Here is a 27099-nt window from a genome sequence, read left to right as displayed (position 1 = left end):
TATTTAAAACTTTATAAAGTAAAACATCTAGCTTCCACCAGAACGCCTTCCGTATTTAACTTATGCAGAAAGTGTATCGCCTCTTGGAGTTTAAAACACTTGCTTACATCATATGTCGTGCCAGTTCTACTTTTTTTGTAAGAAGAATGCAGAAGGAGGTCTGGCAGAAGCCACATATTTTATTAAGTTTTGAATATAGGCCTAGATATTTTTCTTACAAACCCCCACACTTTTTTGAGCTTCAAACTCAATGGAACCAAAATTTTATTTGGCTGTACAGACTGGAGAAAACGGTGATGTTATCAGCTTATTTTAATTCATCTAATAGCAACAATGTGGGCAGATCAGTAATATAGTTAATACAGTTAATTTAGTCATTTATTTTATTTGGAAATTTAGGCCTAGTTGAAAACTTAATTCGAAATTTTAAAGCTAGGACGTGTCAGTATATTTATTAATATAACTCTAATTGTGTTCAAGTCAGACCTATAAGATGGCTTGAGGGTGAGTAGGCCTACAGCCTAAATCAAGGGGTAATTTTCATTTTACAAGTGAACTAATCCTTTAACTGGCTTTTTAGCAAGATGAGTGGTAAAAAAAAAAGTATTATTTGTCTTAGAACTGTTCTGACAGCAATACATTGCACAAGCTAGTAACTTATAGAGGCAAAGTTAGTAACTCACTTCCAATTGTAAATGGTATGATAATTAACTGTGAGCTTCAAATTAATATATTCACCAAGGTTTCTAAAGTTTTCGCATGCACTTAATGGGTCCAGGATAGGACATCTCGTTCTAACTTAATTAAAAACAAATCAAATCCAACAGTTTAGCAGGCAAATGTAGCCTGTTTCAACCATAGACCGTAAAAAAATCAACTGAGCGATACATACCTCCACGTCTGCAGGTGGCGCTAGATGTTCTTTCGCCTATTTCTACTTCATCGCTCTTTCAAGAAAAGAGTACACACCCATAGCAACACAAACATCAGCATCCTGTCAGAGCTGAAACGATGAAGCAGTCCAGACATTAGACACATTAGACACACGTCAAAACATCTGAAGGAAATCAACAGTACAGGTCTATTTAGTTTAACATACGGGCAGCAATGCAAGCGGACGACGCCAGATATTTAAAACGGTGAGTGTTTGTGTGTGTGATTTACTCGCGAGCTCTATCTGATACAATCATTAACTTAGCTCATACGGGCTAGAGCTTAACACACTATAAAACACCATATGTGCCTGTAAATGTTGTTTTCTGAAATGTAACATTTATTTTTGCTGTGTATGTACAGCTGTCAGGCTGTTCTTTAGCATTATGGTCTGAAACTGATTATTATGTGGTAATATTCTTCATCACCGCCATCATATTGTTACCTTAGCTTCATTAAATAAACAAAATACACAATAAATACATTTAAATAAATAAATAAAATGCATTGTTGTTGACCCATGGTGGTAATACGACGATACGTTTAATTTTACTCAACATTTTCACTGAGCCCAAGGTACTGTGAAGTGAACATATCTGGAAAAAGTTGAAAAACATAACAAAAACATGATTGTTTTTGCTAGTAAATATTATGGTACTATTGTTAGCATAACATGCTTTATGTATAGAGCATCTTTCACAAGTAACTAAATGTGTTTTTCAAAATACATAAGATTATCAATAATCTGTAATGTTTTGTGTTCAGGAAATATAAGGGTGGCAGTTTAGATGTCCACCCCACAGAAAAAGCCCTCGTTGTCCAGTATGAAGTGGAAGCCACCATCCTGGGCGAGATGGGAGACCCAATGCTAGGAGAACGCAAGGAGTGCCAGAAGATGTAAGGCCATTCACGTATATGGAGCGCAGTGTTTGTGATAGTAGGCAAATTCGTTGTGTTTACAACAGCGGTAGAATTTATTTATTTGCGCCGTTTTTCTCCGTTTGCAGAATTCGTCTGAAAAGCCTAAATTCCAGCACAGACATTGCGTCTTTAGCACGGAAGGTAGTGGAGGAATGCAGACTAATTTCTCCTTCCAGACTTCCGGAGGTGGAACAGTTATTGTTCTACCTGCAGAACCGCAAGAAATCTGTCGGTAAGAGATGAAGAATTGGGTAGAAATTCTATAAATAATGCCTTTGTGCTTTAAATATTGATCATTTGTTTTATTCAGAAAAGAAGGAGAAGAAACAGATCAAGCCAAGAGACCTGACTCCTTTTGAAGGAATGGAGGTATAGCCCTGTCACTCTTGTTATCTTGGCACTTAATAGTTTTTCTTTTTATATATTTTGTTTTAAGTTTTTGGTTGAAGACCTTATCTTACATGTTGTGTCTTGTAGCTGGATGAGGAGGCCAACATTAATAGCATAGATGACTATGTTGAGCTCCTGTATGAGGACATCCCTGAGAAGATCAGAGGAGCTACACTCATCCTCCACTTGGCCCGTAACCCTGACAACCTGGAGGAGTTGCTGCAGAATGGTGCGAAACACTGTGGAATGAGTCATTTTTATGCATTTTAGGATTTATCTTTAAACCTTCCACAAAAGCCTTACCTTTGGAGTTCAAATGCATTTACATTACCATATAGTTATAAATTTTTCCACTGCGTAAGAACAAAGGTTTGATTTGCTCTCATGTAAGACTGTTGCCCCGTTTACACGAAGTGCGTTTTCGTTTTAAAACCTTTGAAACCTCGTCTACACTGGTGTTTCCATTGAGTTTCAGAAATGGTCTCTTCTACACTGCAGTGACTGCACTACTGAAAACGCATGTCACATGACCATTCATGCCAACTGGGTATGTGCAAACAAGCGTTAACAGTTGCATCTAGCATGTAGACAGCTGCAGTTTTATACAGTACAGTGTTTAACTGCACATTGGCTGCTAAAAAGGACCACAAAGTCAGCAAAGCTTGCCGTTCCGTCTCCATGTTATCATTTACACTGTTGTGAGGCTGGTACTTTCAAGAAAGAGCTCTGGGCTCTGTTTCCCAAAAGCACTGTAATACAATAGCCACCAGCGGTCTTTATGATCAACTTAGGCGTATAAGGGAAACACAGTCCTGGTCTGTTATTGTCGTGTTCTGGTCGCGTAATGTGGGCAAACATGCCATCTTTTTTAATAGTCTCCAGTTTGGTCCATTTACACTGAAACACAACCCTGGAGTACACAGTGTAGACGACAGTGCATAACCATAGCAAAAGTTATGCGTTTTAAAACTAAAACACACTAATATAAACGGCTACACTATCATTAATGGATAGTTCCCTCAAAATGATAATTGTCATAATTTACTTACCCTCATGTTCTAAACCAGTATGACTTATCAAATCAGCATATTAGAATGATTCCTGATGGATCACGTGACTGAAGTCTGGAGTATTGGCTACAGAAAATTCATCACAGGAAGATTGTAAAATGTATTAAAATAGAAAACAGTTATTGTAGCAATATAACAGTTTTATTGTATTTTTAAGAAGTTAAATGCAGACTGAACATTTCAAATTAAACATTAAAAGAACAATAAACTTAATGTCACGCCTAGTATACAGGGATAGAAAGAGGGTCCATCTCCACTCTCTCATTTGTCCAATCTCTTTGACCCCTTTGGTCTCTAACTTTATCAATATTTGCATACAAATATTACTATACTACATCCTGTTTTCTGTCACTTTCTTTCAACTATTTGCCCTTTTACCATAGCATGTACCCTAGTGCCCTTTGAGTTTACCCACATCCCACAATGCATTTTTTCTTTCACAAGTGTGTTCTTTCTTTTCCCCTCAATTCTTGTGTATCAGAACATACTCTCCACATTCAAAAGCAGTCACATATTTCAAGCTGTTTACACTTTGTATTAACAACATGAGTTATTTTCATTACCAATGAAAGCATTTACTGTTTTGTCTGCTCTCCCACAGAGACAGCTCTGGGCGCGCTGGCCCGGGTCCTGAGGGAAGACTGGAAGCAGAGTGTCGATTTGGCAACCACCATCATCTATGTCTTCTTCTGCTTCTCCAGGTACACAAGCTACACATCTGCACGCTCTAGCCAAGACTCACTATTCAGTTTGATGGGTGTTGTGCACAGAGCTCAGAGATAACAATGGCAATGTGCCGTGAGGAGAACTTATTTTCTTTCTTGAGAATAATAATACTAAATACTCCTATCATAATATGACACATCAGGTGCTGTCAGAACTCATTTGAAAAGCGAGGCCGTAGGTAAATGTGAAAGCTAGAAACGTTCTTGAATCTGTTCCCTTCCAATGTTATTCTGCTGAAATCTGCAACGGTTTTGCTAACATTCATCATGCCCTCAGTGTGCCCCCGTGTTTGACATGGGTTGAGGCATTATTTTGGCATGGTTGGATACATGGTGAAGGTTAGACAAACAAGCTTTTTATCTCCAGTTTCTCCCAGTTCCACGGCCTGATCACTCATTACAAGATTGGCGCGCTGTGCATGAGCATAATTGAGCATGAGCTGAAGCGCTATGACCTATGGCAAGACGAACTGCAGAAGAAAAAGAAGGCTGATATCCTTTCAATGTAGGAGGGGGGGTCGTAGGTGAAAGGGTGACTCAATGTCAGAGAAAGGGCAAAGGTAAAGTCAAGCCAAGGGTCAGGGGGCATGGGTGTTATGTTTTAATTAAAATGTTGCCCTTTAATTACTGCTCTGAACACAAGGGTTTAATAGAAAAGGTCCTTGACTTTTTGAACGGGACGATGACCCAGACAATCAGAACCTGAAGAAGGAGTACGAGAAAGCCCTGAAGAAGTACCATGGACTGCTGGCCAAACAAGAACAGCTTTTAAGAGGTAGAAGACATTACTACCCATATATCCACAAAGTAACAAGGCTCATTTTGTATCTTAAAGGTTTGTTTTGTCGAGAGAGGTCAGATGGAAATTTTGGCAAAAAATTATTGTTATGGCTGATGCTATAAATAAGTACTCTTGGGGAGTGACAAAGATAATCCAGATTTTTTTTTGAAAATAATTAGAGACCTCAAAATATGAAAGGATAAGACGCAGAACATGATGGGCCCTATCATACACCCTGGTGCAATGCGACGCCAGACGTGACACCAACAAGTATTTTTTGCTAGTTTCAGTCTGATGCAGTTATCATTTTCATGTCCAGTGCCACATTGTTTAAATAGCAAATGCACTCATGCCCATCTGTTCGCTCATCTGGTTTGAAAACCAGGTGAGTTCAGGTGCATTGTTGGCGCGTTGTTATTTTTAGGCAACTGAAAATGACTGCACCGTTGACAAAAACCTGGTCTAAAGTCAATAGCACAGTATTTTTGTTGTTGTTTGAAGGTTGGATTAGTAATATGTGCATATAGGCAGGTGAACAACAAGCATACACTCTGCTTATTACACACGCAGCACCACACAAACATTTTTAAATATATTTAAAAAAAAATGATTCCTCTCTGAAGAAGCATTCAGTCTTTCTGCTCGCAAATTCCATCATGTAAATAGTGAATCCGCCATGGTGCAAACGTAACTGGCTTTAAAAGGGAATGGGAGATGAGACTCTGATTGATTTATTGCACGTTACGCCCAAAACACACCCATGAATTTGAACCATGCAGCATGCACGCTGACTTTTTTTCCTGTTGTTAAACTAGCAATAGTGGATTTCGGACCCTGCCTTAAGTGCACCTGCGCGATGCGCTTCGAATCATGTGCTGGGATCGTTAAAATAGGGCTCGATGTATCTTTTGCTCTCCCTCCAAGACTACATTTATTTGATCAAAAACACAGTAAAAACAGTAATATTGTTAAATATTATGACAATTTAAAATAACTGATTTATACTGTAATATATTTCAAAATGTAATTTTTCATGTAATGGCAAAACAGCTATTATTCCAGTCTTCAGTGTCACATGATCCTTCAGAAATTATTAAAAAATTCTGATTTGGCGCTCAAGAAACATTTCTTATTATCAATAGGTGCATTTGCATGGAGCACTGTAATCGGTTTAAAAGTCCAATCCGAATGAAAATGCTCCATATAAACACCTCAATCTGAATAAAAATGCCCAAACCGAATGAAATTGTAATCGGTTTGAAAGGGGTTGAATAAACCTTTTCATGAACCGTTCAAACGAAAAATTCCACCATGTAAACGACCTGACCCGTTTACTTCCTTATGAGAGTACGTCCTTATGTGACGTGATATACAGCGCACGCCTTCACAACTGAAGAGTGCGTGCTGCGCTCACACCAGGCTATAATGTTGACAGACAATAGAGAAAAGTGAACTTTTCTGAGGGGTATGATTTTTATTTCGTAAGAAGTTATGAAGATAATGTTGGAATAATGACAGACACAGCCTGGCTACACCCTCTCATCTTGACAGCGTTTGTCCCAGGCACTTTTTACTTTTTTCTTCTGTGCCTGACAGAATAATTTATTTTTTTCTGAGATGATTAGTACACTCTAAAACAAATAAATAGCTTTTATAAAACCGTATTAGTCCTTGTGGCTGTTGAGAGTTGCTATGGCATCCGTGAACACATTCCAGCTGCTGGAGAGGACAGCGTTGACATTTCTGATGCGGCAGACAAACTGTGCATGTCACAAAATGATTCTGATAGAAGGTCAGCACATGTAAACCTTAGATCGGTTTAGATAACGTCTCATGTAAACAGTCCACTAAATCTTTCAATTGAAATTATTTTAATCATAATGACAAAAAGTGTGCATGTAAACGTGTATTATTATTCACTTTATATAAATAGATTTGAAAATGGTTGATCATTCCAAGCTGTTGTGTTTTATGTCATCAGTGGCTCTGTACCTGCTGTTGAATCTGTCTGAGGACACCCGCACAGAGCTGAAGATGAGGAACAAGAACATTGTCCACCTTCTGGTGAAAACGCTGGACAGAGACAGCGAAGAGCTACTGGTGCTGGTGGTGTCCTTCCTCAAAAAGCTCAGTATCTTCTTAGAGAATAAGAATGACATGGTGAGCAATACTTTCATATCAGAATCAGAAAAGAGCTTTTTACACATTTAAATATAACAAGACACGCTCTTATTCAAAGTGACCCACTTATTTTGTTCATTTTAGGGGTATGCTTGTGTCCTTAATGCCCTCAAAGCTTACCAACATGGACTAATAAGCCACAAAACTCCAATTTTGATTTCATGGGGTGTTTAAATGGGGTGCTCAAAGATTGCAACCCGAAAGGTTGCAGGTTCAAACCCCACAAGACTACACCACCTCAAGTTGTTACTTTCTTATTATGACTCTCTCCTTCCTAAATCAGCCACACCTGTTCTCATAACTCGTTGCTTATATAGTGTTCGGGACTATTTTAAGACAGTTTAGCTGTACTGTTTAGTCGACCACTTATCCCACACTTCCTCCACCTGTAACCAATCACACACTTAACCCTAGACCGAAGGTTATCTCGGCAATCATTTATTTGGATTTATTAATCAGCTAATTTTTTGATCTTGTAAATTAAACACATTTGTCAAGGCAGCTGAGCAAAGATTGCTCTGATTTGGACAAATGCTATACAATAACACACTCGAATAATTAATGTAATACTTTCGATCCATTTCACAGTCGTCCCTCACGTTGTTTGAAACTGACTGTGAATGTAAGGTTGTGGATGTAGGCGGTTATTAACACTGAAGGCTTGATTTGAAAACTGGTTCCAGGCTGTGAACAGTGCCTTTAATGGGGATCACATTTCTGCTTTGCTGTCCGTCTGTGGCTGTGTTTGACCACAGCTGGAGTAGGCAGATGTGTTAACAAGCAAAGCCACAGGCACATGACTAAGAGAACTAAATGGCTGACCTTATAACAGTCTCTGACATCACTCCAATACAATAATCTCTCTCTTTTTTCATAGGCTGAGATAGATACAGTAGAGAAGCTGGCAAAACTGGTGCCCTGTGAACATGAAGATCTTTTGAACGTCACACTTCGCCTCCTCCTTAATCTCTCATTTGACACTGGCCTCCGCAGCAAGATGGTGCAGGTGGACCTTCTGCCCAGACTCAGCGCATTGTTAGGTAAGATTCCTGAATATTTTAGATGTACATATTTTATTTTATTTTATTTTATTTTATTTTATTTTATTTTATTTTATTTTATTTTATTTTATTTTATTTTATTTTATTTTATATAGCATGCTTGACATCATTGAGGGGTCTGAAATTGTCATCGTAGGTGCATGTTCACTGTGAGAGACATAATCTAAAAATTAAAAAAAATCCAGAAATCACAATGTTTGATTTTGTAACTATTTATTTTGTATGATACAGCTGCAAATAAGTATTTGACCACCTGTGAAAATCAATGTTAATATTTGGTACAGTAGCTTTTGTTTGCAATTACAGAGGTCAAACTTTCCTGTAGTTTTTCACCAGGTTTTCACACACTGAAGGAGGGATTTTGGCCCACTCCTCCACACAGATCTTCTCTAGATCAGTCAGGTTTCTGGCCTGTCGCTGAAAAACACAGGGTTTGAGCTCCCTCCAAAGATTCTCTATTGGGTTTAGGTCTGGAGACTGGCTAGGCCACACCAGAACCTTGATATGCTTCTTACAGAGCCACTCCTTGGTTATCCTGGCTGTGTGCTTCGGGTCATTGTCATGTTGGAAGACCCAGCCGTGACCGATCTTCAATGCTCTAACTGAGGGAAGAAGGTTGTTCCCCAAAATCTCGCAATACATGGCCCCGGTCATCCTCTCCTTAATAAAGTGCAGTCGCCCTGTCCCGTGTGCAGAAAAACACTGCCAAAGCATGATGCTACAACTCCCATGCTTCACAGTAGGGATGGTGTTCTTGGGATGGTTCTCATCATTCTTCTTCCTCCAAACACGTTTAGTGGAATTATGACCAAAAAGTTATTTTTTGGTCTCATCTGACCACATGACTTTCTCCCATGACTCATCTGGATCATCCAAATGGTCATTGGTAAACTTAAGATGGGCCTGGACATGTTCTGGTTTAAGCAGGGGAACCTTCCGTGCCATGCATAATTTCAAACCATGGCGTCTTAGTGTATTACCAACAGTAACCTTGGAAACGGTGGTCCCAGCTCTTTTCAGGTCATTGACCAGCTCCTCCCGTGTAGTTCTGGGCTGATTTCTCGCCTTTCTTAGGATCATTGAGACCCAATGAGGTGAGATCTTGCATGGAGCCCCAGTCCGAGGGAGATTGACAGTCATGTTTCTTCCATTTTCTAACGATTGCTCCAACAGTGGATCTTTTTTCACCAAGCTGCTTGCCCTGTAGCCCTTTCCAACCTTGTGGAGGTGTACAATTTTGTCTGTAGTGTCTTTGGACAGCTCTTTGGTCTTGGCCATGTTAGTAGCTGGATTCTTACTGATTATATGGGGTGGACAGGTGTCTTTATGCAGCTAACAACCTCAAACAGGTACATCTAATTTAGGTTAATAAATGGAGTGAAGGTGGACATTTTAAAGGCAGACTAACAGGTATTTGAGGGTCAGAATTCTAGATGATAGACAGGTGTTCAAATACTTATTTGCAGCTGTATCATACAAATAAATAGTTAAAAAAGTAATATATTGTGAATTCTGGATTTTTTTTTTAGCTTATGTCTGTCACAGTGGACATGCACCTAAGGTGACAATTTCAGACCGCTCCATGATTTCCAAGTGGGAGAACTTGCAAAATAGCAGGGTGTTCAAATACTTATTTTTCTCACTGTGTATATGTGTTTATATTTTTATATATATATATATAGTCATTTTATTAAACAAAATTATTATTATTGTATTATTTTATATAAATGAATTGTAGAGAGAGTTTCATGAAGATAATACATTAAGGGAATTATATTAGGAAATTTTGCACGGTGGATACATTCACACGTTGGTCCTTGGCCGTATTTTATGATTTGATTATGATTTCAGTTATTGTCCAGACAAATTAATTGCCCATTTGACAGACTTGTAGAAGCCCAGTTACAACCGTTGAGAAGGCAGAAGTCATGGTCCATCTACCAATCGTTTATGTTGTGTTTGAGAATACAAGCATTTCTCAGCCTCATAAAGCAGTTACAGCCTGGCTCTGTTCTGTCTTTCAAAGACCACTTCCTGAGATGAAACAAAACACATGATTCGTGAATGGACTACATATAGAGGCGTGGTTGGCTTTGGCACCAACAATATGTTTTTTGCAGGGTCTCAGAGGGGTTTCGTGTGTCCCATGCAATTAAAGTAATATATTTGTTAAAAAAACAGCTTCAGTTCTAAAGTAAATGTTGTTCTTCCAGCACGAGGGAAGTCCACATTTAGCAGCTTATGGAGATTTTCTCTCTCTGTCAGACACATACAACTACTCATTCTTTATTGCCGCTTTGGACTGGCTGCCAACAGCTAATGGTTCTTTGCACTAGTGTGGATGATATAATGTTTATGTAAGTTTTTTTTGTTTTTTGTTTTATAATGGAAGGTGTGTGTAACCTCTGCTTTTATCTGGTCTGCTTTGTAAGAATGCTATGTCCAGTCCTGTCAGAATATTGCAGATGCCTCATGAATCTTCAGAGTGCAAAGTGGAAAGCTCCTATCTGCTCTTCCAAGAAGACTCTTTGAGGGTCATGGCTTGCTGATAAGATGAAAGTGAAGCTTGGTATCCTCTCGAAACTTGTTGATGATTTATTTAAAAAAACAGAACCTACTAATTCCACACTGCAACACAACACTCCTCCACACTCTTGTTTTCCAGTACAAATTTCTAAACATTCTTAAATCAAGATATATTTACTTGAGAAGCAGTTTGATTTACTTGACATTTTTTTATTTGAGGTTTTTTTTTCTAATCCCATTTGCAGATATATTTTTCTTGTTTTAAGCAACAAATTATTTTGCTTTTTAAAGGTAAAAAGTATGTAAGTTCAACCAATAGCGAGAGTTTGGGGGCGAAGCTACTTTAGCAGGCAGAGTCAGAGGATGTTTAGTCGCTGTGGGACCATGGCTGATGCGTTACATGGGAAAATACATTTTAGCTTTGGCTAAAAGAGTGCAAGCCAAATTTCGCTGCATAAAGACCTTCAAACTATGTTTTTCATAAAGTGAAATGGTATTGGCTATTACTAATGCTTGCTACATTAATGGATGCTTCAATACAACGACGTTATGCACCCTTTCAGAAAGACAAATATTCCAGTTTAATGTTTTCTGTGATGTGTGCAGTCAGTGTAAACAGGCTCAAATATTTGCAGCATGCCATGTTAGAAAATGCTTCTGCAGATACTTTAGATGGGTTTATTATAAGTGAGACACTTGAGTTTGTTCAAGACGGAGTGTGCAAAACCATTTCTTTTTTGGCTGTGTAGGTGTCTAAATCCAAGAGCAGAGAAGAAATCATCATTTGAGCTGTCACACAGCACACTGCTGCTGAAATTCTGAACTCTTACATTTGTCACTTTGAGTTTTTAATAGTAAACACCTACAAATACTGCCCACTGCTGCTTTTATGCTTAGCAAACTTAGAGGCTAGCAATAGCAAGCAGGCTTTGAAATCATGAGATCCCTTCCTCCTAAACACATGAACGTGCACAGCAGAGTCTGCAAAGAGTCACGAGAGAGCACTATACTAATAATGAACATAAACTACTTAAAGAGCTCTGACTTGTACCACCTGACTGCTGCAGATTAATTTCAGCATTAATAGTGTTGCCAATGAAACGCATAAATAAGTGTGAGGGTATGAACAGCTCTTGAGTAGAATATCACGAGTTGTCATCTGTAAAATGTGGTTTCTATTTGTTTGCGGTGCTCTGTGATTGTCTACAACTCTACATAGCCAAAGACTTTAGATATACATAGCCTTGTGAAACGCGCTGATGACGTGTGATGTCTGTGAGAGCAGGGTGGGCAGAGGTATGGAAATTCTAGTTGCTTATTATCATGCATATTACTAGGATATTTACTGTTTATTAGTACTTATAAAGCACATATTAATGCCTTATTCTGCATGACCAACCTTATTCTACATCCCTTAATCCTACCCAATACCTAAACTTAAATGCTACAAAAACTACCTTACTAACTATTAATAAGCAGTAAATATGGAGTTTATTGAGGCAAAAGTCATAGTTAATAGTGAATATGTGTTCCCCATACTACGGTAAAGTGTTACCATTTATTTTTTTAATATTTCGACCACTTCTATTATTAATTGCTATCAGGACATAAAGAGAGTTTCAACCAGTGTAACAAGTGTTTTTATGAAAAACCTTGCCTACCCTACCCTTAAATATTTGTTTTTCTGTGATGCATTCTACATTGTTGTTTATTTTTCATTAAAATAATGTTACCAAGGGTGGTTAACATATACAATTCAACCTCACTAATCAGTTGTCGGATGACTGGTCTTGACCCATCCCTACTGTTTACCATTAGTTTGTGCTCAATGTTTCCATCCACTCTGAAGGACATGGCCGTTTAGGGTCGTAGTGGTCGCCTGAAGGCCTGGCTGGCTTTTATGGCAGTTGGGTGTTTTAAATCTTACTGGGGTGTAATTGAAGTTTAGCTCTCCTGCTCTCCCACTAACGCACCCTGAACAGGATAATGAATTTTTAATGGGCTTTTTTCTCCCAGGCTCCAGGGCTGTTTTGAACATTTTTACAGGCCCTTCTCCTCCATCCTAATAAAGGATCCCCCGTTTTCCTCTCCCAACGTGCAGGCCGAGGCGTTAACTCAGGGTTTGCGTGTGTGTGTTTGCGCTTGACCTCTGAGTGTGCGCTAGAGCTCGTTTGTACGCTCGTGTGTGTCTTTCACTAATGAGAAGCACATGTTGGGCCAATCGTGGCGCTAGCGGTGCAGTGCAGCTTGGCTTGAAGTTATTAATGGCAGTAAAATTTATGCTTCCTCCTTTTTTTCCCCAATTAAATGGAGAAGCCCTTCTCTTTTCAGAGGTCTCTAGGAGCACATCTGGCTCCAATAGGCTGAGATAACCTTGCCTAAAGGGTGCGTGGCCGGCTCCGACCCGTCCCCGCCCCCTCTTCCCTCTCTCGGGGTCTGTGTCTGTCTGTTTGATTAAGTCGGAGGCTCAGGTTCTCACCAGGTCCAGGTTTCGGTCTGCTTTGTAAAGGGAAACTGTGCTTTCTCAGGGTCAGAATTACTTCTTAAATACAGGCCTAAAAAACCTCTATTTTGTAAAACAAAAACAAAGGAATTCTCAGTTTTAACAAAGTAATTCTCCGTTGATAAGTTTAATGCATTCTGAATCAAACTCTTCTGAATTAAATTTTGTTTCTTTCAAAAAAGAAAAAAAATGACCCCAAATGTTTAAATGCTTGTGTAAATCAACATTTAATGCCAAAAATCTATGGTTGTGTCCCATTCCACTCTTTAGTTCTCTGGGACATGAATCAGTTAATCTTGAACACTGCCACTAGAAATTGGGATACTCGCGACTCAAATCAGAAATCAAATACTCCATAGAGCATGATCAGCATCCTGCTGCTGTCCTGTCCTGCTGTATGTTACTGTTTAAGGAGGTGTAATTCTGGTTACCTTGAAAACTCAGGAGTGTGTGTCTGTCTATTCATGGCTTGTGTGTATTTGTGTTTCAGGAGACGAAGCGCAGAGACAGATCGCCATGTGCATTCTGTACCACATCAGCATGGACGATCGTTTCAAGTCCATGTTTGCGTACACGGACTGCATTCCACAGGTGAGAGGTCAGCCTGCATTAGCATGCGCTTATAGCAGGGGACAGGAGAGCTCTTTAACCACTCTTCTCACACAGTGTCTGCACCGGGCGCGACCGTTGTTCCTCTGTGCCATGACATTCCGCAACAGCTTGAGGCTGAGTGCTTTGAACATGTCAAAGCGAAAGTTTCAAATTCACTGTTATTGGAAGTAGCGCAAGCTTTTGGAGTACGTCAGAAATAGAACAGAGCATCAGTTTACTCTCTGCGTCTCATTTTGTTGCATTCAATGTAGATTGTATCGCTGCTTATAATGGGATTTCTTTTATTGTAACGCGATGCATCGCTCGCATACGGTGTAGACATTATTTCACTGGCCCTTTTAAAATTTCCTGTCTCTGATCTCAGTGATTAATGTAGTACTTATATGTGAGACAACTTTCATTTTCTGGCTACTTTTTGCTGTGAATTTCTATAAATCAGATTAGATAAGACAAAGATATGCATCATGACAGTAACGAAACGATTTTCATTATAGCACGGTTGATGAGAATTTGTTTTTTTGGACAAATCAAATGTTTTAGTTTTTGTAAACTAAAGTTATTTGCCATGCCAACTATTAAAAAATGACTGCAATTACCAATGAAACAAATGTATTAACACTGATTGAAAAATGTCTAGGGTTCCCATGGTCATGAAAAATCTGGATTTGCTTTTCCAGACCTGGGAAAGTTATGGAAATTTCTTTATTAAATTAAATTTTGTCTACTTATTTACACCTCTAAAATAGTTTAGAATTTGCTCTTTGTATGTGTAATCTTTATATTATTATTATTTATCTCTGTCCATTGATCACACATACTGTAACTGGAAAAGTCATCAACATTAATTTGTCAAAGGTGTGAGAACTCTGTACAGTAGAGAATATTTCCTTGTCACATTCAAAATTGGCTCTCTAATAGAATTCTGCTTTGGATTCAGTAATTTTTGTAAAAAAAGCAAGTTACAGATTACAGTTATCATTCAGTTATACAGAATAGGGAACCAATAGACATTAGTTTAAGTAAAGAGGAAATAGAAGGGCCCTTCATGGACAAATTGGGTGACTAGAGACATGGAAATATGGTGACTGCAGGCTGGGGGTTACCAAGGTTTTGGTAGGGCGACTGGATGTTGCATGTGAAAGCAGGGCAGGTGCCAGTAAGTCTAGCCACAGTGATTTAGGCTGCAGGGCGGCTGCTATGTGATACTCAGTATGGGACTGTATGCTTTGCATACTCACCGCTGCCTCCTTACGGACCAAGCTTTCTCTCCGGGCCTCCTGCTTATCGTTAGCGTCAGGGGGCAATGTTGACAACCCTTGACCACTTCAACCCAGGCCTGGACTTCTGCCCAGTCCCCTTCCCCCGTACTCCCTTCCTGGACCCCTACCGTCCCCTCAGGTAGCAGAGTCCGGTCCTCTGTTCCGCCCGGGGTGTGGTGACGTTACCCAAGTTAATGCAGAGTGACATGTAAGGTTTGTGTCTAAAGTTAGGATCCGCTTGAGAAAATCAGAAACCCCTGGATGTCTGGGAAACTTACAAATTGGGTGCGGGAGTTTGGAAAGAATGTTTCGGGTCTGTCAGCTTTTTTGTGGGACAAAGGCAGGTTTGATTAAAGTTCGAGGTGGGTCAGGACTTCTAGCCGTGTGCTGACTTTGTTGAGTTGGATCTTTTAGGAAAGAAGGGCACACTTGGCCTTGAAGCTTTTTAATGGGTAAAGAGGTAAATGGACTGAAACTTGCTTACTGTCTTGGAAGATTGTGATGTCTGCAAACAAAATAAAGTATTTCTCTTTACCGTCTGAACACAGGATCATAAGTAATGTTATATATATTTATAAGTACATTTAAAAAATCTCTAATTGCAATAATATTTCTATATATTTTTGTATATCTAATATTTCATTTGTGCTGTTTTACTGTAATTACTATCAAATAAATGTTTTTTTGTTTTGTTATCATGCTAACTAGCATAACAAGTTGATTCCTATGAAGTATCTTCAATTTGGATGAGTAAAGACATAACTAACTAGGTTGGATACCCGGACAACCACACTCCCTCGTAACCCCAAACCCCTAACAAATGCTTTGATTGTTTCTCTGCTATTTTATGGTGCATTGTTTGGCAGGTAATGACGATGCTGTTTGATTGTGGTGAAGAGAGGATTGACGCTGAGCTCATTTCCTTCTGCATCAACTTGGCTGCCAACAAAAGGAATGCCCAGATTATGTGTGAAGGTCAGAATACATACAAAAGCACAACCCCAAAACAGCAAAGCGAGTTGGTGCTCACATTAATGTTTTTATTTAAGGCAATGGTCTGAAGATGCTGATGAAGAGAGCACTAAAGCTAAAAGATCCTCTAATGATGAAGATGATCCGAAATATATCTCAGCATGATGGACCATCTAAAAATCTTTTCATTGTGAGTTTCAGAGATAAAAACAATACACTCGCCTATACAAATAATGTTTGCTGATTTGTTGTAGATATGTACATTGATGCCTACTAAATTGAAGACTAATAAGCATGTGATGTGTTTGAGGACTATGTTGGAGACCTGGCGGCTCAGATCGGACTGAAGGAAGAGGAGGAGTTTGTGATTGAGTGCTTGGGGACTCTTTCCAATCTTACCATTCCTGATCTTGACTGGGAACTTGTGCTAAAGGAGTACAACCTGGTGCCTTATCTTAAAGACCACCTTAAACCAGGTATATCTCATTCAACTTTACTTTTCTACATGACAACAGAAAATACATGAGAATATTATTAGATTTTGTAATATGTGACTTGCCCTTATTTATTTCCTCTAGGCTCTGCAGAGGATGACCTCATTCTGGAGGTAGTGATCATGATTGGCACTGTCTCCATGGACGACTCTTGTGCCGTAATGTTGGCTAAATCAGGCATCATTCCTGCTCTAATAGAACTATTAAACGGTAGGACACATTTAGGTGCATTGAAAGTGCCTGCTTTTTGTGACATGTTTGTTGATGTAGAAATGGTTATCTGTTTCTTCTTTCCCTCTTCAGCCCAGCAAGAAGATGATGAGTTTGTCTGTCAGATTGTATACGTCTTTTACCAAATGGTGTTTCACCAGGCCACTCGAGATGTCATTATAAAAGAAACCCGTATCCTTCGTCTTATAAATCATTCTATAAAACACACATTCCATCCTTCGCACGATGACAATGGTGTTTTTCAGTCAACAGGTTTCTCTTTTAGAGTTTTTCTCTTTGACCGTCACCTTATCAGAGGCTCCAGCATATCTCATTGACCTAATGCACGACAAAAATGCAGAAATACGCAAAGTGTGCGACAATACATTGGACATCATTGCTGTGAGTATAAATCCTACCTTAAGCTAGTGATCTGCCACTAGCAGAGTTTCACCAATTTCAAGCTGCTTGTCATTTACAACGTTTTGCTTATGAAGAGGATTGGTGTGGGTGTCAGTGAGTGAAGGGACCTGATGATGATTGAATGACTAGGCATAACCCATGAAATACATACATCCAACTCATGTTGAAGAACCAGTGTAAATTTTTGTATACTTTTTTGGTACATCTTTTGGTACATCTTTTTCTTATTTTGTTTTGGGTGAGTAAACCATCAGAATGCTTGGGGGAAACCATCAGAATGTCTATTCACAATTTTAACTATAAATATGGCACATACGGTTTGTAGTCAGGGTCAGTTGACATGAAAGACTATTGGGCGAACACCGTTGCTAGCGGGTTAAATGTATAAGCTGTTCTGAAGCTGCTCTGTTACGTGTGATCTGTCCCAGGCCTCAGATTAATGTAATTAGGGCTGGTCTTGAGGCCAAGGGAAGTGTTCTATACATCTGATCGGAAAGGGCCATTAAAGCAAGGAGCCACATCAAAGAGAGAGGAGGAGACGGCTGCTTAGTGTCGCGTGGGGGTGGTGGACAGAACACAGATCTGCTGAATACCACACATTCACATACACGTTGTTGGTCATCTTCCCTTTCTCTTCTTCTATGCCATATAAATCTGCATCTGTGATGAATATTGTTGAATTTTTTTTCTGAATAGTTACTTATTTTGTCTTTTCGTACCCAAATGTTTTGCTTTTCTAGCAGTGGTTTTTAACCCAGACCTGCGAAGTCATTCATAATTCATTTTTACATGCTATTTCTGGATACGCTTAAAGATTTTTTCACCACATTTATTTATAAAACACCCTAACCTACTCTGGATCCAAATGTTCAGTAACGTCATGAGCTCAGCTACTTGAAGATTGATTAGCCAGGGTATCAGACCACATTCTTTGCTCTCATTGGCCATGAGAGTGCAGCATCTGGAGCCTTTAATGCTTAACAATGATGAATTTGTACCCTGGTAAAAAGTGTCACTGTGGTGGGGCCGGACTGGTGGCAATGAGGCCTGTTTGAGGCCTAAGCCTCAGGTGGCCACCAAAGCCCCAGGCCTTCCACCCCGTGTGGGGATGATTAATCAGAGGACCAGGTTGCTTAGCTTAGCTATTTCCACCAACCTCAAAGAGGTTTTATTGAGCTCAGTCCCTGTAGAGTTAAAATAAACAGCTACCATGTTATCCGTCTGCCAAGCAACACAGCTCACCTGATTCCTCCAACATCGTCCATATGGCACATGCAGCGAGGCAATACAGGCAGAGCCTTTCTGTGTCCTGCGCTAATACTTGGCTGCTCTCTCTGTCTCCGTCTGTAGGAATATGATGTGGAGTGGGGCAAGAAGATCCAAAGCGAGAAGTTTCGCTGGCATAACTCTCAGTGGCTGGAGATGGTGGAGAACCGGCAAATGGATGAGGCCGAGCCTTACATATATGGAGACGATGGAGAACCTTTCCTTCAAAATGGTGACATCCTGGAACGGCCAGACCTCTTCTACAGTGCAGGTTAAATTGGGCAGCGATTTTAAGAAACATAGCAGTTGTTATGAACAAAGTATTTTATTATTTATTTATTATATTCATTATAAAAAATATATCACGCTTTTCACAAATATATTAAGCAGCAACTGTTTTCAGCATTGATAACAATAAGAAATGTTTTTTGAGCACTAAATCAGCACATTAGAACGATTTCTCAAAGACGTGAAACTGAAGACTGGAGTATTATGCTAAACATTTTATTGATCTATTTATCTTTATTTAATTTATATTTATTTCAGTTTATTTTGTTGTTGTTGCTGAAACTTTTCTTATTAAACATTTCTTATTTTTTTTATATATTTTTTTTAAGTTTTTTTTTTTTTTTTTTTTTTTTTAGGATTATGTGACACTGAAGACTGGATTAATGATTACTGATTTATATAGATTGGTGGTAATGATACGGAAAATGTTGCTTTACCATCACAGGAATAAATTACATTTTGAAATGTATTAAAAACATACTTTTATTTAAAGTGCTTTTAATTTTTATATATATATAATTATTTATTCCTGGCTGTAATGCATTAGCACAACATGCCAATGATAATCAGTTTCTTTGTGATTCCTGCAGATGGAATAATCCCAGCAGATGGTGCCATTAGTCCAGAGTTCTTCACAGACTTCCAGAATGGAGATCTGTTAGGACCACAGGGTTTCCCCAGCAGGTACATTTAAATATGATGAATCAGTCGGACTGGCTGCAGCTGATCTGTTGGTTTTGTTATTGTTGCAACACACACACACACACACACACACACACACACACACACACACACACACACACACACACACACACACACACACACACACACACACACAGTTGTGTTATTGTAAATTGTGGGGACTTTCCATAGGCGTAATGTATTTTAAACTGTACATATTGTACATTCTATCCCACTACACTGCCCCGGCCCCTAAACCTACCCATCACAGGAAACATTTTTACATAAAAAAAAATATATATCATTTAGTATGTTTATGAATTCATTTACAATGAGTAATCTCAAGTTTATATTCACAATGTAATATAAACAAGTACACACACACACACACACACACACACACACACACACACACACACACACACACACACACACACACACACACACACACATATCCTTGTCTGTCAGTTTTGTTGCTTTTAGCAGGGAAGGGCCCAAAAGTACTGTGTCAAAGGGTCCTACGGCATCCCAGCAGGCTGCAGCACTCCTCCAAAAGTAATACCCTCAGCTTTGAGAGTAAACACAGCTCCCTCTATTCAGCTTTTTCCAAATCTGCTTCAGTTGCCATATACCTACTGTTTAGGGGTTTCAGAAAAGCAGTTATGTGATGACTTGATCTAATGATTTATGGTGTAGGCCACAGTGTTATGGGACTGTGCAAAATATCTGAGCTCTTTTCCAAATATTCAGATCATTGATATAGGGCCATTAATGATAATTCAATGACCCCTTCAAATGAGGAGACACACTTTTAGAAAGACTTTCTCATTTAGGATTGTATGTCTTTACTCATAGGTTGCCAGTGGTCTAAAAAAAACACTGAAAGAAAAGAGATGGGTCCAACAACAGTGAGAATCCTTTAAATTATACATCAGTCTGTGAGAAAAAGATGGTTGTCTTGAAGTCAGAGTAGAGCCGCTGAAAAATAAGGAGCAAGTGAATACGAGCGGGAGGGGGCAGCAGAGGAAGCCATGTTTTTTTTCACAGCTCTTTGTAAGCGATACCTGTAGAATACACTGAGAGTGCACAGGGAATTGGGCGGCCTGAAAGTGTGGTTTTCATTTTGTCCGTGTGGTGTTAGAGATCCAGGTTAACACAATAATGAAATCCAGCCTCAGTTCCCCTGCGCCGAACCAGGAGCCAGACACACTGGGAACGGCGCTTTTAAAGGCCCTTTAATAGAATTGCATTTATTTATAGAATACCACAGATCATTCTTTCATTTAGCACATAAAAGATGTAGAAACAGATGAAAAACACACATTCTTGGCTGCATTTGCTTGAAAAAAGAGAGTTCCTCATTGTGAATGTTACGATTAAACAAAAATCACATTAAGGTGATTAATACATTTTTACATCAAGTAAAATTAAATGATTTCAAAGCAGGCAAGTGCAACACACAAATGTTATTTGACCATAAAATTATTTTCAGGACTAACCTGGAAAGGTACAGTGGCCCTTTGGACTTTTAAGCCACGCAAAATGTTTAAATGTCATTGCGTTAAAAAGTGTTTGAACCAAGTGGCAGTTATTTATTTTACTTTCTTTGGATACTTTCTGTTCGGCAAATGTTATGTAATGTGTCCACAGTTAATGTGATGAACTACACCTGTGGTTACTCTGCTGGGACACCTGTGTGAACTTGAGGGGAACTGACTTCATATATTCACTAATAGAGACCAGTTGGTTTAAAGTAATTTAACAAATGGCTAAATAATTAAAGTCAGCTCTGAGAAAACGTCTAGCATCACTAGTTTGCAGATAACACTTGGTTTGATAAAGTACTGTTCACGTTTTTGGGAAAGGAATTAATACTTTTATTCAGCAAGGAGGCATTAAATGGATCGAAAGTAATAGTAAAGACATTTATGATGTTACAGAAGTTTTCAACTTTAAATAAATGCTGTTCTTTTGAATTTTATATTCATTTAAGAATCCTGAAAAAATATTAGTTTCCACACAACGCTAATAATAATGCAAAATGTTTCTTATATGTAATCAAAATGTAATCATATTATAATGATTAATGAAGGGGGACAATGAAGACTTTTAGTAATTATACTGAAAAATCAGCTTTGCCTCACAGAAATAAATTACGTGAAATCTATATTCAAATAAAAAACTCTTTTTAAATTGAAATAATATTTCAAAATAATACAGTTTTTTTTTTACTAGACTGGGTAAACCCAGCCTGATCTGGCTGCGATTTGATTTCACCACGCGACTGTACCTGTACCTTAGCCTGAGAAACCAGACCCACATCAAGATGTTTGGTCTGGGAACCGACTATTGACAGGGCTCAATTCAAGGGGCGGGATAAACAGTTGTCTTTCAAATTCCGTCTGCACGCAATAGGATAGCGCTACAGCCAACCAGAGCAACGTGAAGCAGAGCTAGCTGATAGATTAAACTTTCACCGTATCTGGTCTGCAAAACTCAGAACACATCTTCCCTTCTTCAGAATGAATTCAGTGCCGTTCTTTGTTCTTTTCTCAAAGAAAAGCTTAAAGGAATAGTTCACCCAAAAATGAAAATTCTGTCATCATTTAATCACCCTCAACCTGTATGAGTTTCTTTGTTCTGCCGAACACAAACTAATGTAGAATGTTTGTAACCAAGCAGAGCAACCATTGACTACCATAGTATTTTTTTCCCCTACTATGGTAGTCAGTGGTTGCTCTCTCTGCTTGGTTACAAACATTCTACATTAGTTTGTGTTCGGCAGAACAAAGAAACTCACAGGTTTTAAACAGGTTTAAAACAACTTGAGGGTGAGTACATTTTAGTGATCTATCCCTTTAACTCCAAGTCTTCCAGATTCGCGGCCAAATCGGATTCGAAAGACTGCTGTTCGCCAGCTTCATGGTTTACAAGTAGCAAACAACTCTGCCATCACTATGTTAAGCCCGTCCACCAACACTATACACGATTTGATCGGCCTGACCAGAGTTTGGCTTCTCCAGTTCCAGCTCAAAAGTTGCTAGACAACTTTGTTCAAGCCCGTTGATCACACCTCTTGTGCAGTGAAAATACAGAGACTCCACAGACCAGTGTTCAATTTTAAATTGAGCTCGTTCTGGTGATCAGACAAGTTTTTTACTGTATTTTCTGTCAAATAATAAGAGCCTTGGTAAGCATAAGAGATTTTTTAAAACACTGATCCCAAACTTTTGAACAGTAGAGTATGTTGTATTTAATGCAATAAAACGAATACATTTTTAGTGTGTCTTAGAGGAATACTCCACCCAAAAATATATTTGCACACCCTTGTGTAATTTCAAAAAACTAAATACTTTCTAACACGTTTTGTGTCCTCATTAATTGTAATTTCATGGGGGAAAAGCATCTTCTTTTATCCCTTTGTGTTTCATGAGAGTAAGTACATTTAACAGAATTATAATTTTTGGGCCACCAAAGGAAGAAAAGACGAAATACTGGTAACATTGACTCTTAGCTGTTTCAACGTTTCTGGGTGTTTTTTACAGGATCTCACCTCAGTGTTAACTCTCAGGGTCCACTGGGGCCAGACATTATGATCGTTTTCCAGCCTCAGATCTTCAGATTATCACCAAGCACACTGTGTCTGTGGCCCTCGAGTGTAAAGGGCCAACGGCTGTGTTTCATAAGAAAGTCGAATAATAAACATTATCTCCTTCTCTAATGATTTGGTTTAGATTAAATGATTAGACGAATGGAAAAAAGGTTGCTTTTAGTCTTTTGTAACATCATTCTTTGCGAAACCTTACAGAAAATGTGATCATTTCTACTTTCCTGGAAAGGATGACAGCATTCCTTTGGGATGAATGATTCACTGGTAGAATGATCGTAACACACACTTTTAAGGCCTGTCTCTTACCTGGAAAATCTTTAGATTGATCATCTGACCTACAATGCACTGTCTTATCCTTCCCATCAAACCTTTTCATTTGAACCTTTTCTATTTGTTATATGCGTTGGTCTCACCCAAACTCTTTCACATCCATTTTTTCCCCTTCAAAACTTTTAACAAAGTCTGAAATTTCCCCAGACAGAAGAGGTGTTCCTCAGAGGATAAAGACAGGCTTGATGCCCGGAGAGGGCGGGTGTTCTGGTAGTGCATGTAACCGATCACTGGAAGTTTTTTTTTTTGTCTAAAAACAACACCGCATTATGGGAGCTGAAAGGGGCAAAGCAAACAACCCATATTTTAAGATGACAGGCCAGAGATGTGGTGGGTGTTGTAGATTAAGAGACAGATTACACTAGTTAATTCCATCTGAAATAATTATTTTGGTCAGTGCCATTTGCCTTAAAGAATTCTTATAATTGTATTGTTTTTTTTTTATTTGTATCTGTGAACACTCCTGGTGTGCATAACATAATATAACATGTAACATAACATATAACATAACATACAACATAACATATAACATAACATACAACATAACATATAACATAACATATAACATTACATAACATAACATAACATAACATATTGCATAAAATATAACAACAAACAACATATAACATAACAACATATAACAACATAACATAATATATAATAGAACAACATATAACAACATAATACCATAACATACAGCATAACATAACATAACATATAACAACATAATAACATAACATATAACATAACAACAACATAACATAAAATAACATAACATATAATAACATACATAACATATAATAACATACATAACATATAACAACATCATAACATACATAACATATAACAACAATAACATATAAAAAAATGCAACAAATTATAACACATAACATAATACAATTGAATATAATGTGACATGATCCCATTGGTATGGAAGCCCATTAACTGCCACCTAAAAAAATCAGGCTCTGGCAAGTCATAATTATGACATAAAAAGTCAACATTAGAACTTAGTCAAAATCATGATTTGAATCTAAATTATGAGACAAAAAAAAATCTAAATTATGACACTAATTTGAAATTATGACATATTAAATCAAAATTATAAGTCATAATGAGACTTTGATTTTCTGTCATAATTTCGATTTCTTTCATAGTAATCTTTTTAATCTCATAATTTCATTGTAATTTAAATTTTAGTATCTCATAATTTTGATTTCAACTTTCCATCTCATAATAACTTAGTATGTCGTTAAAAAAAAAATGTATTATGACTTTCCAGAGCATGATTTTTTTTTCCTTATGTGGTGGTAATGGGCTTCCATACACTTGGCCATTTGCCTTGAGGAATTAATATGATTAAATTGGTTTAAAAATCAAATGTTTCATTTATGATCACTCCTGGTGTGAATAATTAGAAAGCATTTCTGTTTTAATATTAGTAGCTGTTTTGCAGAATCAGAACGCCATCTAGTGATGCTTATAACCTTTATCTTACCTTTTATACAGTAATTGCCTAATAAATACACTTTAACATGATTTATGTAAATAAATCTTTTTGTGAAAAAATAAAATAAAAAAAAGCTTTTTGTGATTAATGTCAACTCTCATGTATTTCAGCAGTTATATGACCGACAGATGTCTCTTTTCCGCCAGTTCTTTGACAGACGGATACGGACAGACAGGTGTGACTCCAGCACGTCCTGCCACGGCTTACGGCTTTCGGCCTGATGAGCAGTTTTATTACGGTTACACAGCATCACGGTAGGAGAGTATCAGGGAAGCCCTTCGAAAACCCTCGCAAACTCTGAAAACCAATTAAATGGATCTCAAATAATATTAGTTAGGTATGGTCTCTCTATCATTTCAAATGAAAGCAACACTACTGATTTTCTTCATTGTCAGTATTTCTTTATTTATTACATTCCACGTGAATCTCAGTCTGAATGTGTTTTAAACAGAATGTTCTCAATGAAGCTTTTGATTTAGGGCTAGATCATGTAGTTTCAGTGAATACTTTAGCCTACTGTGTATTGCTTGTCAACACTGAAGAAACTAATGGCACCACATTGCCTTTTCTGTGCAATATAGTAGGCATTTAGTTGCATGCTATTTCAGGGGTGTAGGCGAGTTAAGTTGTGCGGGATGAAAACACCTACTCTTTATACATTACAACAATCATGTCCATTTAAATGCATTATAGTGGTTCAGATTTATGTTTTTGGAAACAAAATATTGTGAAGCTTCAGCTAAAACTACTTTAATAATAGTTAATAGTCTATCGTTGTTCATTATAGGATTTCAATCAATTTTGCATGTTTACATTAAGCAACTGACTGTAAGGGTCATTTTAAAGATTGTGGTGCCCCCCTGTGGACTCATCTATGAAATGACATACCGGTATGTTACATTACCCATGGTCTTATATCTTCACTACTCACTATTATGATTGTGTGAAACAATGTTACGTTGCCTTTGATACTCTAGTACAAATATTACAACACGTATTTGCTTTTTATGGTGCACTGCTAACAACTTCTTATGTATTTTCTAATGTAGCCAAACTCAAGTGTTCTTGTCGTTTGACGTGTTTTAGTATTTATGATACTTCATTGGTGCCTGGGAATTGTCTTAATTACTGTTTTATATAAAATGCCTTTTTATTTAATGTGGTGCAATATGAAATACATAAATTGATGTGCAAAAGCTTTCCTTGTGTTTACTTTGATTGAAATCTTTTGCCTTTTAGAGTTTTAGAACAGCAGACGCTCAGCTTTATTTGCTCTCACTTGATTGTGATGAAATGCCATACGTCCCGTACATATTTAATCATTCACTCCCATCATTCCAACATTCCTTTAAAGGGTGGTTATGCTTATTCAAAGATGTATTGATGGAATGTATTATTGTTTAAGTGGATCCCAGCTATAGAGCCAAATGCCCAGAGCATAATCTGTAGTAGTGATCGTCTCCATATATAGACAGGTCTCAGTGGTTCTATGTATCTGCATTGCACATGTGGCAAATCTATTTGTGTCACTCAATACAGATTCATAACATCAAATGGCACTGCGCTGTAGATATGTCACAGAGCCGGATTCCATGGCAAACAAACCCGTCATGCCTGCATTATGGGTCCAAAGTAAATAGTCAGCCCTGGTTCACGGCAGGCTCTGTCACAGCTTTGCATTTTGGGCGAATGCACAAGATCCTTAATGTTTACTCATGTTGTGAATGTGTCGTAAAGGTTTAAAAACACCTTGAAGCACAACCTTTCATAAAGGATATTATTTCCAAATACAATATTTATGTTACAATCTGGATTTCATATATTATTCAAATGCTAACAGCAATTCATTTGTACATATTAGATTAAAACAAAATTGAAATAAGATTATCTATGTGACATTTAAAAACATTCTATATTACATTCGGTCCTTTGATTCTAGATTGATAAACATTTTATACTCTTTAACTAATTTTAAACAACACAATATATACACTTCCATTCAAAATTTGAGGGTTGGTAATATAAAAAAACACATTTATAATGTAATCTTAATATACTGAAATATTATTACAATACTATGGGGCTGTTAAATGCTTGAATTCACTTGGTTGGCGAATGCTCTAAGGTGTGCAATATTTTTCAAGGAAACACGACGAAAGTAGTTCCAGGCAGGTCTTAAACCCAATAAAGTTCCATATTACTTCGCCAAATTATTTCAGTTATTTCAGTTGTATTTACAGCTGACAACAGCAAAAGAGCCATAACCCACAATGACATTTAACAACCAAATAAATATAGTTGACAACAGGATAAAACAACTAATTATTTACAAGGTTTTGCCACAAAATTGTTT

General features: G+C 37.9%; 1 protein-coding gene across 2 annotated transcripts; it reads left to right on the top strand.

Annotated features, from left to right (window-relative positions):
• The first annotated feature begins 950 nt into the window (after nt 1–950).
• Nucleotides 951–25942, top strand: kifap3a (kinesin-associated protein 3a). Of its 2 annotated transcripts, none has more exons than XM_067417764.1 (20): nt 951–1139; nt 1699–1830; nt 1941–2086; nt 2165–2223; nt 2332–2473; nt 3916–4015; nt 4407–4531; nt 4716–4814; nt 6802–6980; nt 7879–8041; nt 13582–13682; nt 15829–15937; nt 16012–16124; nt 16245–16410; nt 16513–16638; nt 16732–16830; nt 16955–17040; nt 18412–18598; nt 19206–19299; nt 24857–25942. In XM_067417764.1, the coding sequence occupies exons 1-20, from the start codon at nt 1108–1110 to the stop codon at nt 25002–25004; spliced, it is 2406 nt and encodes an 801-aa protein (XP_067273865.1). In that variant the 5' UTR covers nt 951–1107; the 3' UTR covers nt 25005–25942. The 2 variants fall into 2 exon arrangements, with proteins under 2 accessions (XP_067273865.1, XP_067273866.1); XM_067417765.1 differs by having other exon boundaries at nt 24893–25941.
• The last annotated feature ends 1157 nt before the right edge of the window (nt 25943–27099 follow it).

This window comes from Pseudorasbora parva, chromosome 15 (genome assembly GCF_024679245.1).
Source record: "Pseudorasbora parva isolate DD20220531a chromosome 15, ASM2467924v1, whole genome shotgun sequence".
Lineage (NCBI taxonomy): Eukaryota > Metazoa > Chordata > Actinopteri > Cypriniformes > Gobionidae > Pseudorasbora > Pseudorasbora parva.
This window is presented reverse-complemented; position numbering and strand designations above follow the sequence as displayed.

Coding starts and splice junctions, on each gene's coding strand:
- kifap3a (XM_067417764.1), top strand. CDS start 1,108: ATGCAAGCGGACGACGCCAGATATTTAAAACG. Junction 6,981..7,878: donor TAGAGAATAAGAATGACATG/GTGAGCAATACT, acceptor CTTTTTTCATAG/GCTGAGATAGATACAGTAGA. Junction 16,639..16,731: donor TCTAATAGAACTATTAAACG/GTAGGACACATT, acceptor TTCCCTCTTCAG/CCCAGCAAGAAGATGATGAG.